Source organism: Amphiura filiformis, chromosome 5, assembly GCF_039555335.1.
Source record: "Amphiura filiformis chromosome 5, Afil_fr2py, whole genome shotgun sequence".
In the NCBI taxonomy this organism is placed as follows: Eukaryota; Metazoa; Echinodermata; class Ophiuroidea; order Amphilepidida; family Amphiuridae; genus Amphiura; species Amphiura filiformis.
The window spans coordinates 29,025,987-29,038,685 of NC_092632.1; the positions used below are offsets into that span (position 1 = coordinate 29,025,987).

At 38.0% G+C, this 12,699-nt stretch overlaps 2 protein-coding genes across 2 annotated transcripts; one reads left to right on the forward strand and one right to left on the reverse strand.

Annotated features, from left to right (window-relative positions):
• On the forward strand, positions 1–859 carry LOC140152118 (uncharacterized). Its single transcript, XM_072174414.1, has 2 exons — positions 1–584; positions 754–859. The coding sequence occupies exons 1-2, from the start codon at positions 1–3 to the stop codon at positions 857–859; spliced, it is 690 nt and encodes a 229-aa protein (XP_072030515.1).
• A 4,887-nt stretch (positions 860–5,746) lies between these two features.
• Positions 5,747–7,761, reverse strand: LOC140152927 (uncharacterized). The gene is made up of 2 exons (XM_072175467.1): positions 7,623–7,761; positions 5,747–6,643 (listed from the first exon to the last, which is right to left on the reverse strand). The coding sequence occupies exons 1-2, from the start codon at positions 7,654–7,656 to the stop codon at positions 6,186–6,188; spliced, it is 492 nt and encodes a 163-aa protein (XP_072031568.1). The 5' UTR covers positions 7,657–7,761; the 3' UTR covers positions 5,747–6,185.
• Between the last annotated feature and the right edge of the window lie 4,938 nt (positions 7,762–12,699).

Here is a 12,699-nt window from a genome sequence, read left to right on the forward strand (position 1 = left end):
ATGGTTTGCAATATAGCCGCATCCCCAATCCAAACACTTGATGGAAGTGAGCTTGAAGTAGTTGACGATTTCAAATACCTTGGGGCCTGGATTGGCAGCGGTGAAAAGGATTTTAGCATCAGGAAAGGCCAGGCATGGAGGGCCTGCAACAGCATGAACAAGATGTGGAAGACCAGCCTGTCTAGAAATCTTAAAACCAAGCTATTCACTACCACAGTCGAATCAGTTCTGATGTATGGCGCAGAAACCTGGACAATTACATCAAAGTTTAGAAAGGCGCTTGATGGTTGCTACACCAGACTACTGAGAAAGGCACTCAATGTTACCTGGCAGTCGCACACCACCAATAAGGAGCTGTGCGGCAATCTCTCCCCAATTTCCGAAAGGCTGAAAGCTAAAAGGATGAGATTTGCTGGACACTGTGCCAGAAGTGAAACAGAGACAGCTTCCAGAGTTCTGCTGTGGCAGCCTACGCATGGCAAAGGATCAAGAGGACAACCACGGAAAGATTACATTAAGCAACTAATCGAGGACACTGGGATAGAGAGACAAGACATTAGGAACTGCATGCAGAACAGAGTTGCGTGGAGGGCCATCAGCGGAGTCCGACTAGACAAGTCGACATAAGCAAGTAAGTAAGCAATGTCTCATTTTCGTAATATAACATGGTTTCAACTTTGAGATAATACTACTCTTTGGTCTCAATCGTCATTTCACTGATTTCAACCCATCTACATTCCATCTATATTAAAGGCAGAATTCGCGAATCCTCTTTGAATATATAGCAGCTAAAGCACGGGTAGTTCTGACCTTGGCCGATGGGCTGCATAGTGAGCAACTCTGTGCTAAGTGTGAATAGCTACGAGGTGGGTGGGGGGCAATAAGTTCATAGAACAAGGTACTTGAAAGAGTACTAGCCAAATTCTTTCTATATCAATCTTGAACATGATCATTGCATACCTCTGTGCACCTGTCGCAATTTTTCTTGAAACCTCCTATATCAACAAAATTGTCTTCCGATTGCTCCATGAGCCACTCTTCAGTGAAGCCTTACCAGTGTGTGACTAATCTATTGGGAATCAAGGGAATAATCTAAAGCAATTGTACATTGGTACATTTCATGTGAGTTTTCCCCACCATCGGAAGACATTTCCATGATGACCATGTGTTCACTTATGGTAGTACCTGTGAATTCAAGGAGGTAGGCTTCCTCTGCAGAGTGTCCTGCCCATATACGGTGATGCAGAATTTCTGCTGATTTTTTTCGCAGTAATCTTTTGAAGGAACAAGCTTTCAAATGAGATCAAATCCATTACCGTGCGATAAAGTAGCATACCTTGTTCTACTTTTTGACCGCCCCTCTTGTTTGATTACTTTTTCTAAATCACTAAATTGGAAAACTGTGCAATGTGTCCAGTAGGATTAGTTTCTTATGACCATCCTTTAAAGGAAGGTAGTTTGGTTTATTTTCATTTGCCCAATAGATGATGTGACACCAATGTTATAAACCCCAGCAAGGGACTAATCTATCGATGGAATAGACAGAATGAAACAGCAAACGACCATATCAGTATTTTTGCCCTTTGTCTGATTTTGTGCTAATTTTGTTTAAAACCATACCAATGTCTTGCTCTCATCATAAGGATTCAGAAAAAGTATAGATTGACCAGTCTCCGACATCCAGTTCTTGAGTTGTGGGCAAAAAAGTCAAAGGTCAAATTTTAGGTTCCACGGTCGTTTACAATTGAAATATTCTCTAATTTTAATCCAACTGGTCTCAAATTGTTTCTTTAGCAAAAATAAATCAAAACGAGAAAATTGCATTGTTATTGATGTTTTGTTACATCACAAAATAGGTCAAGGTGAACAGGGCTCAATTCTTCTTTGCCCTGTTACCAAGGAAGGTAACAAACCACCTGAGATATTCTTTTTTTTTAATGTTTCTGCAAGCGGAGCAAAATGAAACCATTTTGTCCCCCTGTGGAATCTAAATTTTGACATTTGACCTTTTCCCCATACCTCAAGAAATGTATATCGGAGATAGGTTAAACTATACTTTTTTTAATCCTTCTGACGAAACAATTGACCAAATTTAAGATTTCACCCCTGCATAAGCGGCCATTTTGGATTTATGCAAATTAGGCACTGTTCCACAACTTGGATTTTTTGGGGGGACTTTTAATATGTTCTTTAATACACATTTCTGAAATGAATGGTAATTAATTGGGTTCTGTTACAATTAGTGGTGATTGATTGGCGCAACGCTCTGCAGGGTCTATTGTTCTATTGTTTCCGAATAGAGCGCTGACATATTGGAAAATGTTGCCAATCAATATTCATGAGAGTGTACATTCAACGTCCAGTTTGCGAAATTGGGTGAGTTGTGTTTGGTAGGTGTGAAATACATCTGACTGGGCGTTTTAATTACGTAACGAATAAAGGCATTGACATCATCGAATGGCTGCCCAGTGCTGTAATGTGTTTAGTTATTATATAGGCCTAATACTTATTATTAAATGTATTCATCATTCTTTTCCCTTCTCTGTACTTATTCTTTCCTAGGTCTACAGTTTATCACTCCCTCGCTCTCATTGTCCCCTCTCACCCTCCCTCTCTCATTCCCATAATTGTCCTTATATTTCTATGTATCTACTTGTCTTTATTATATCTTTTTATTTCTACCTTCCTCCAGCCCTCTCTCATTCTCCATATCCCCTCCGCCCCCTCTTCCTCCCTCCTCCCCTCCCAAGACTTCTCACAGAGGTGAATCTGCCCCTCGATCCCCAACCCCTCCCCTCTTTGGGTACGCCACTATTTCTATACCAATCTCCTTCTTAAAATAAAATTAAATGGACATTTCTTAAAAACAACCTTTATAGGCCTATACTTACATGTATACGTATAGCGATTACCATTATAGTGTAATATAGATATATGGACTGTACATGGCAGCCTCATACATTCTAATGTGTAATGGATCAGCAAGAGCATTCAATTTATTTAAATGAAACGCCTAACGTCAGGTGGGTGGTAAAGATGATTGCATCGACAGCTAAAGCCTCCTTTTGACTTCAGACCCACACAAGCACACATTTGGGATACGCGAGTACAATGGTACCACTTTACACATGACTGCCCTTACACATGACTGTAGTGTGGTCACTTATTGATACTCGCCTGTTGTGTAGAGCGTTAATATGATGCCGGATCAGTGACCAATTTAATGGCGGAACCCCTTTATTCGAAACAATGGTACCACTTTTATGAATAGCCTGTCGCAACCAACGCTCTGCAGGGTCTATTGTTCTATTGTTTCCGAATAGAGCGCTGACATATTGGAAAATGTTGCCAATCAATATTCATGAGAGTGTACATTCAACGTCCAGTTTGCGAAATTGGGTGAGTTGTGTTTGGTAGGTGTGAAATACATCTGACTGGGCGTTTTAATTACGTAACGAATAAAGGCATTGACATCATCGAATGGCTGCCCAGTGCTGTTATGTGTTTAGTTATTATATAGGCCTAATAATTATTATTAATTGTATTCATCATTCCTTTCTTTTCCCTTCTCTGTACTTATTCTTTCCTAGGCCTACACTTTATCACTCCCTCGCTCTCGTTGTCCCCTCTCACCCTCCCTCTCTCATTCCCATCATTTTCCTTATATTTCTATTTATCTACTTGTCTTTATTATATCTTTTTATTTCTCCCTTCCTCCAGCCCTCTCTCATTCTCCATATCCCCTGCTCCCCTCTTCCTCCCCCCTCCCCTCCCCAGACTTCTCACAGAGGTGAATCTGCCCCTCCCCAACCCCCTCCCCTCTTTGGGTACGCCACTTTTTCTATACCAATCTCCTTCTTAAAATAAAATTAAATGGAATTTTTTTTAAACAACCTTTATAGGCCTATACTTATACTTACATGTATACGTATAGCGATTACCATTATAGTGTAATATAGATATATGGACTGGACATGGCAGCCTTCATACATTCTAATGTGTAATCGACCAGCAAGAGCATTCAATTTATTTAAATGAAACGCCTAACGTCAGGTGGGTGGTAAAGATGATTGCATCGACAGATAAAGCCTCCTTATAGATTTCAGACCCACACAAGCACACATTTGGGATACGTGAATACAATGGTACCACTTTACACATGACTGCCCTTACACATGACTGTAGTGTGGTCACTTATTGATACTCGCCTGTTGTGTAGAGCGTTAATATGATGCCGGATCAGTGACCAATTTAATGGCGGAACCCTTTATTCGAAACAATGGTACCACTTTTATGAATAGCCTGTCGCAACTTCTAATCGGCATCAAACGAACAAAAGATTATATAATCTATTGCGACTCTATTTCTATATAAAAGCTCTTTGGTCGCAACTTCTAATCGGCATCAAACGAACAAAAGATTATATAATCTATTGCGACTCTATTTCTATTTAAAAGCTCTTTGGTAGTGGATATATTAGAAAATGACATCGACTGAAGTTGTATCATTTTATACAAGATGCCAAAATATGGGCCAAGAATAGAGCAATTGACATGATAATACAAAACGCTATAGATATCCACCGAGAATTTTGAGAAAGTGACAAATGACCTGCACCCCTCGATGTCAATCTGCCATGCGTCACCTTGAAACGGGATCTATAGTTCAATTGCATTGCTCACTGTAAGTGCGTTTGCGCCGATGATCTGGATAGATCTAATTATAGGCCAGCGATATATCACTATAATTTAAGAAGAAACAATTTGAGATCATTTTATTCAAATCGGAGGATTCTCTATTTTGTACCACCGCAGATCCTAAAATCTGATATTTAACAGATATTTGAAGGTTTCTATGTACAAATCCAAATATTTGGGTTGATGTTACGTACCTCAATGACAGTTTCGTGCTACGACTTAGCACTTTTTCTCAAATTGATGACCAATTTGCACATCGTCGGCTGCTACCGGATGGAGCTGGCGTAGATGGCGCTGTTAGGACTTGGTCGTAAATATGCGGCAGAAAGTAATTCCCCTCGTCTCTGTTGAGTGTCTTGGCCCCCTCTTTCTAATCAAGATGGCTTCTTTTATGTGTCTCCTCTTCCTGTTCTGTTCTCTGTCTTTGATTTGGGACTCCTCCCAACCGATTACATGGTTATGATCGGCCACGTGATCTGTGATAGCAGATTTATTCTCCTCCCCCGTAACGGAGGCCTGTCTTTGCGCTCTGGTATAAGCTTTCTTGGAAGCTTTGTCGGCTTCTGTTTTGTGTTCTTTGAGCCGTGTACCAAAGAGTCTCGATGTTTCTCCACTCAACAGAGACGAGGGGAATTACTTTCTGCCGCATATTTACGACCAAGTCCTAACAGCGCCATCTACGCCAGCTCCATCCGGTAGCAGCCGACGATGTGCAGGAATTGGTCAGTCAATTTGAGAAAGTGCTAAGTCGTAGCACGAAACTGTCATTGAGGTACGTAACATCAACCCAAATATTTGGATTTGTACAAAGAAACCTTCAAATATCTATTTTACCAACAATCCTGATGAACTTATTTGCGGATCTGATATTTAACCTTTTGTATATAACTCGAAAAGAGAGATATGTCAAACTATACTTTTTTCTGAATACTTATGACTTGGGGAATAAGTTGGTGTGATTTTTAACACAATCTATTTTTTGATAGACAAGGCATATATGAACAGATCAATAATAATTTTTTCTAACAAAGGCTACAACGTCCACTAAATTTAAGTATAAAAATAAACAAAAACATTTAATTTATCTCATGCCAAGTGAATGCAAATATCCTGCACGTTGGAGTACAACACCCCGTTGTAAAGTATAGTTTATACCATATAGAGTATAGAATCAATCGTGCAATCATGCGATGGTTGTGTCCATTCCATGTAGATTATCGTATCCTTCACATGCCTTGGATGTCACAGGTCTTGAGTATAAAATGGTTTTTGTTTGCGTTTTATTATGCTCATAATGTGTGTCAGTCGTAAAACTTATTCAACAATTTATCAGCAATGGTTATTTTAGTTTTCTTTTACATTTACACCTAAAATGAAATCAGGTCGAAAAGCAAATTAACTTCGTTTGTAATACACATTTAATGTTCACAAATTCTTTAATAATCTCAATCCTGTAGAATTTCATGATTATAGTTGGGTAGTGTTTGACTATGCAACAGATAGTGTAAAAGCACTCATAGCACCAACGGCGATAACACCCACAACCACACCAACTGCTCGAGCTGCATTCGCCAACTGAGCAGCAGGAGATTTAACAGCGGCTCCGGTTCCAGCTTGATCTACAGAGTTTGAACTATCCCCTGCGCCTGCAGCTCCTGGATTACCTCCTCCAACTGCGTTCTGATTAGCACCTACAGCTTGATCTACTTGATCTACAGAATTTGAACTATCCCCTGCTCCTGCAGCTCCTGGATTACCTCCTCCAATTTGTCCAGCACCTGCTGCCTGCTGGCCGCCTGACTGTGGAGGCACATGACCATAGAGAGCCTTATCATTATAGTCTTGATCATTGGAATCACCACCACTTGGAATAATTGGAGGGTTCAGGTTGGTGGCAAGTTGTCCTCCAGCATCATCATCATCATTCGAAAGACTCAAAGCAATGCCTGGGGTTAATGGGAAAATCAACAGTTTTATATAATTTTTTTGTAAATGTATTATGGAAATAAATAAATAAATAAATAAATAAATAAATAAATAAATAAATAAATAAATAAATAAATAAATAAATAAATAAATAAATAAATAAATAAATAAATAAATAAATAAATAAATTAATTAATTAATAATAATTTGATTATTTAATTAATCAATTAATTAATTAATCATTCATTCATTTATTAACTATTAATTAATCAATTAATTAATTAATTAATTAGTAAACAAACAAATAAAATAAATAAATAAATAAATAAATAAATAAATAAATAAATAAATAAATAAATAAATACAAAATACCTTCCTCCCTCCTCACTTTTCCAAAACTGTGAGGACGTGAAACGATTTTACCTAAGGGGTGTCAGGAATTAAAATGACACGTGTTTTTTTTCGAATATTCAAACAAGTATGTTGCAAATAGATTTAAAAGTAAGAGACATACAATACCCTCCTTTTGCCCAAATCTTGTTACTGCGTGCATCAACAAAATGCAAACTATCGCCCGCATAAATTCACCAGTCACACACTATACCAACGCGCAATTAGCATATATTGCTATAATAGGTAGCCTATAGCGCCCAAATGCGTGAACGCTATGACGTTATGAGTCTTGCCATTAAAGGTTGAACATAATATACAAGAGTACCTTACGGATGAGTCCTAAAACGAAGACTTATGTAAATCGAACACAGTGTTGAATCTCAAAAATGAGAAATGCATCAAATATTTCCTACGATTTTATAATGCGCATTTACGACAAGTGTCTATCAAACCTGATCAAAATTGGTAATTTTCACAACTTACTCTTATTATGTATGAATATTACACAACAGAATGTATACGTATCCTTGCGCTATCATTACTTCTCATTATGTCTATTATGCCTAAAAAACCTAAAGACATACACAACCAATCAAATAAACTTACCAAATATGGCCGGCAATATTAGCAGCATACGCATCTTGGGTTTGTTTCTCTTAGCTCCTTTGGACCGTGGTGTTATTCAACGAATACAAGTCAAATTATGTTCTGAAATATTCGGAAATGTGTCATATGTATGAATAAGTCTCACGTGACTTTTATTCTACATCATCTGACATCATGTACATTAAAGTTACAATTGCAGGGATGTCATCAAAAAGACGGCTGTTTGATTTGAATAGTGGGTTCATGCCAAATTGTGTGTTAATAACGTCCTTGGTATTTGGTTCAAAGATATTGAGGGTAACAAATGATGTTGTTACGTAGTCTTTCGATTCATGTCCTGAAAATTCATAAGACAGATTTTACTTGTTTTGTTATCTGAAATACAACTACCTTTGTCAGCATTTCCGTGTGTTGACAAGAATCTCAACTACATATATCATGAATTGAAGTGCTCTAATCATTCGGATCAGTATTATTTTAAGAAATTCAGAACTACAAAACCATCTTGTTATCACAGCAATGAAGTAAAAGATCAAAAGAACAGATTAGAAAGTAATATCGAAATTTTGAAAATCCGGGCTTTTGGTCATTAAAGAAAAAGCGAAATGCCATGCGTGATGCACAGTAATTGTCTTTGCTACAATAGTGTCCCCACTCCTTGAACTCTTTCAAGGGGTATTTCGTGATTTTAGCATCCTCTTTGAAGGTTGTGTTGTATAGATTCACGAAAAAGGTTATTTCTAAAAATTCATTTGATCGGCATGGCCGGATTTACCATAGGGCCAGAGGGGTCAGGCCCAGAGCTCGTTATAGAGCAAAATTTACCTTCATTTTGGGTTAAAATAGTTTGAAATTGACAGGTTTTCCCGAGCTTTGCGCACAAATGTCCTAAAAAAATCTATGCTTGTATCCCTCTAAATTGTAATACTCTAGCCGCCATGTCAATCTTTTATCTAAACCAAAACTTAGCCACTTGAGTGCACATGCCTTCCTCAAGGTGAGTTTGGGGGCCTCCAAATTTTGGCGGGGCCCAGGGCCTCCAAAATGGTAAATCCGGCCCTGTTGATCGGACATTGAATTTGCGAGTTACAGTGCGCCACATGAGCCATTGCGTTACAAATTCTCTCTATCGACAGACAGAAACTACAAAGTTATCATCTTTGTGAAACAACCGAATCTACAGGAATGGTTATCCATCCAAACATTATGTATTCCTAAGTTTTGGATCTAAAATTCTAAACCTAAGTATCTCAAATTTTGTAAGTAAGTAGGGGAGATTATTCTGTGGATCATTATAAAGTGTTTCTTTCAATCAGCCTCTTTAATAATTTGGCACCAGTAACGTGGACGGAATATAACGGACATTATTTTGATATAACAAAAACTCGGCAAAATGTGATGGAAAACACGGTATTGGGGAAACGATATTTTTGGTATTAGATATTCATATTTTTCATCCAGGAGATACTAATTGAGTTGCTGCCAAGAATCGTGAAGCCATTCTTAAAAGAATGGTGGTTTGATTAATATAACCTTATTTGCATTTGAAGCTTTTTTTAATATATGATGTGACACTAACTAGCTCATCAGCTAATTCTTATTCAGAATTTGCTACAAAATTCAAAAATTATTTCTTACTCGCCATGTTGGCCATGGGGTTATAATTTCACTTTTTACCAAAAATCTCCATTTTAAATGGAAAATCCTAAAATTAGTATTTTGATCATTTTATCGGTATTTGGTAAGCTATTGATGACTTTTGGTGTCAAATAAAAGTATACATAATAGTTCCTGACAATCAATTTGTAATCGTTTTTATATAAAGTAATTTTAATGTTGAAAAAGGACAAAACTTACCTTTTTTTTTTTAATTATTGGTTTTTCAAATGTTCTGTATGGTCGGTCTAAGAGACCATATTCTTCCGATTACAAACATGTCTTTTGTTTATGAAAATAGTAAATTTAAAGGTAAGAAATGCATTTTTGCACTCATGACCTGTGTATGGAACCTGGTCTCCCCCCACTAAACTGCCGTATATAGTCAGTTTACAAATGATCTTAAACTGATCGTATGCGGCAGTTTATGATACCTAAAGAGTGGTAGCGCTCTCTGTTGTTGTTAATTACTTTTAGTTTGTATACGAAACATTTTGAAGCTAAATTGACTCCAAAGGTCTGCGGAGGTTGCGGAGGTATTGGCCGTAAAAACAACGGCGTTCAAAGACAATTCGAATTATGGGAAGGGAATTGGAATTATGTCACGATTTAAGAACATGTATCCTTGGTCTACACAATAGGCGCCATTAGCGGCCATTTTGGTTCCTACATGATGTTATTTACGTTCATAAGTTGTGCATACATTATATTCGGTAGTAAATCGATGGAATATGACGGTGATCAACGCACAGAATGGTCTATTGTTCTATTGTGTCCGATTTGAGCGCTGACATATTGGAAAATGTTGCCAATCAATATTCATGAGAGTGTACATTCAACGTTCAATTTTCGAAATTGGGTGACTTGTGCTTGGCAGATGTAAAATACATCTGACTGGGCGTTTTAAATACGTAACGCATAAAGGCATTGACATCATCGAATGGCTGCCTATAGTGCTGTTAGTGTTAGGCCTATGTGGGGGCTGTGTTTAGTTTCTATAATAATTATCATAAGGCCTACATTTACTTGTCATTCCTTTCTTTTCCATTCTCTGTACTTATTCTTTCCTTGCTAAAGTATCGCTCCCTCTTCTTATCTCCCTTCCCTTCTCCACGCCCTCTTACTTTTTGTCCCCTCTCATTCCTATCATTTTCCTTACCTTTCTATTTATTTACTTCTATATATTTATTTCTCTTCATTTCTTCCTCTTTCTCTCTTCTTCCAGTCCCCTCTCATTCTTCATATCCCCTCCTCCACCTCTTCCTCCCTCATCCCTCCCCAGACCTCTCACAGAAGAGCTGCCCCCCCTTCAGTACGCCACTGTTTATGACATTCTCCTTCTTAAAATAAAATAAAATAAAATAAAATAAAATGTTAATTAGCAAAACAACTTTTATATAGGCCTATGCCGGTATACTTATTATAGCCTATGTTACATGTATACGTAGCTATTTTCATTATCTCTAGACATGCAGACATGGCAGCCTTGATGTGTAATCATTCAACAAGCGCATTCAATTTATTTAAATGAAGCACCTGAAGTCAGTGGGGGTGACAACGAACTGTACATCAGCGGCTAATGTGTGCCTTTTGTGCTTACGGCTACTTAATCACACCCTTGGGTTTTATGGTAACAATAGGTACTTTTCGTTCCAGTAGGCGCTTTCACGCGAATTTCGTTTGATCCCTTATTGACAGTAGCCTGCTAGGTAAAGCGTTAATACACTGTCGGGTCAGCTTACCGATTTAATGGCGGAAGCCCTTTGTCCCAAACAAAAGGTACCTTTCGATGAATAGCTTGTCAGATTTCAAATCGGCACAAGGTTTCAATGAGTTACATAATCTATTTCTTCTTAAGGTTATTATTTGCTCGGTATAATTAAACCAGTTACGCATCTATTTGACCCCGCAAGAAAACCTCATTTGAACCCATCTCGCTCAAGACAGTGTTACCGATACCTTACAAGCAGTGAAACAAGCACAACGGCGTGACGAATCAACAATTGACCTCCCAGTCCGAGCCAATGGAAAGACACTTCATTAATAACCCATCCAATACTTATTGATACTTTCAAACAATATCCAAAACGGGATCTAAAGTTAAATATTCATATGAAGAGTCTGTGAAGCCGTAGTAAATGATCTTATGTAAAGCACAATTTGGCCCTTTAACCGCAGTTAGACAAACACGCATGCGTTAGTAACATCTTATGTCCAGCATTCCCTCCATTCAAATTATAAATTTTGGTTTCTCTTTTGTTCAGAAACTTTGTTCAAGGGATTAAAAATGGAGCAGTTCTGGTCTGTAATCATAACACTATTGTGCTATAACGCTATTGTACTATAACCATAAGTATATAATAGCCTATTGCTAACACAATCATTATCGGATATTTATCAACGTGGGCGACAGTTGATGCGCTTTGTCGTAGGTGGCATACTCTCATAACACCGTATAATTACACCCGATTCTAGAAATCGTGCGCATTGAGAGGAGCGCTTTGTTTGTTTGTATGAAACATAAACGATGCATGCATGATTTGATTATGAATTGGTTTATTGTCCCGGTTTATTGTCCACAGTAAGCACAACCCATACCTCATCTCCTCCCCTACATTAGATATCTCCTCTATCTCGAGCTCCCCTCCCCACTTCCCTTTCCACTTCCAATGCTCTCTCCCATCTGTTTCTCTTTCTACCTCTCCCTACCTCCCCCTACCACACACATGACACACATGAGAGGTGCCCCCTCTCTTTCTTCTCTCTCTCTCTCTCTCTCTCTCTCTTCTCTGACGTCAATAAATAACTCAGTTGAATAAACCTAGGATTTGAACTGGTATCCTTCACCATATGATACGTCATATTATGCAATCTTCAATCGATCCACATGTGTGCGATGTACATATCTATTATGCGTTATGCTTCAAGTGCCTATTCTTTGATAATCTGGGTTGAAATATTTCGATGTTATATATTCGTTCACAGAGAAATAAGGTATGATTAACCTGGAAATCGAACACACGCTTTCTATTGTACATTGACTTGTTCGACTTCTCTACTGGTGAATATTGCACTGCGAAATTTAAAAACTTCTTTTGTATACTATACCGTGTGTCGAAAGTCCGTTCCGCCTATATTCCGACTTCCTCTATTTTTTATCTGGCAATTAACAACAAAATTGAGACAAAACAACAAATGGGGTCAACTGAGCTGCCGGGGAACACTGAAAGCACAAAAGAGCACTGTCACCACAAGGCGCAGCGCTCCCAACTCAGAAGACAACACACATACAAATCATATTGGAAAAAAAATACAAAAAGGCATCAATACAAATTAAGGGCGTACTACACCCATATATTGGTTTGATTGGTCTAAAAAATATTTTATCATTTCAAGCTAGGCGATATATGCACTGATCATG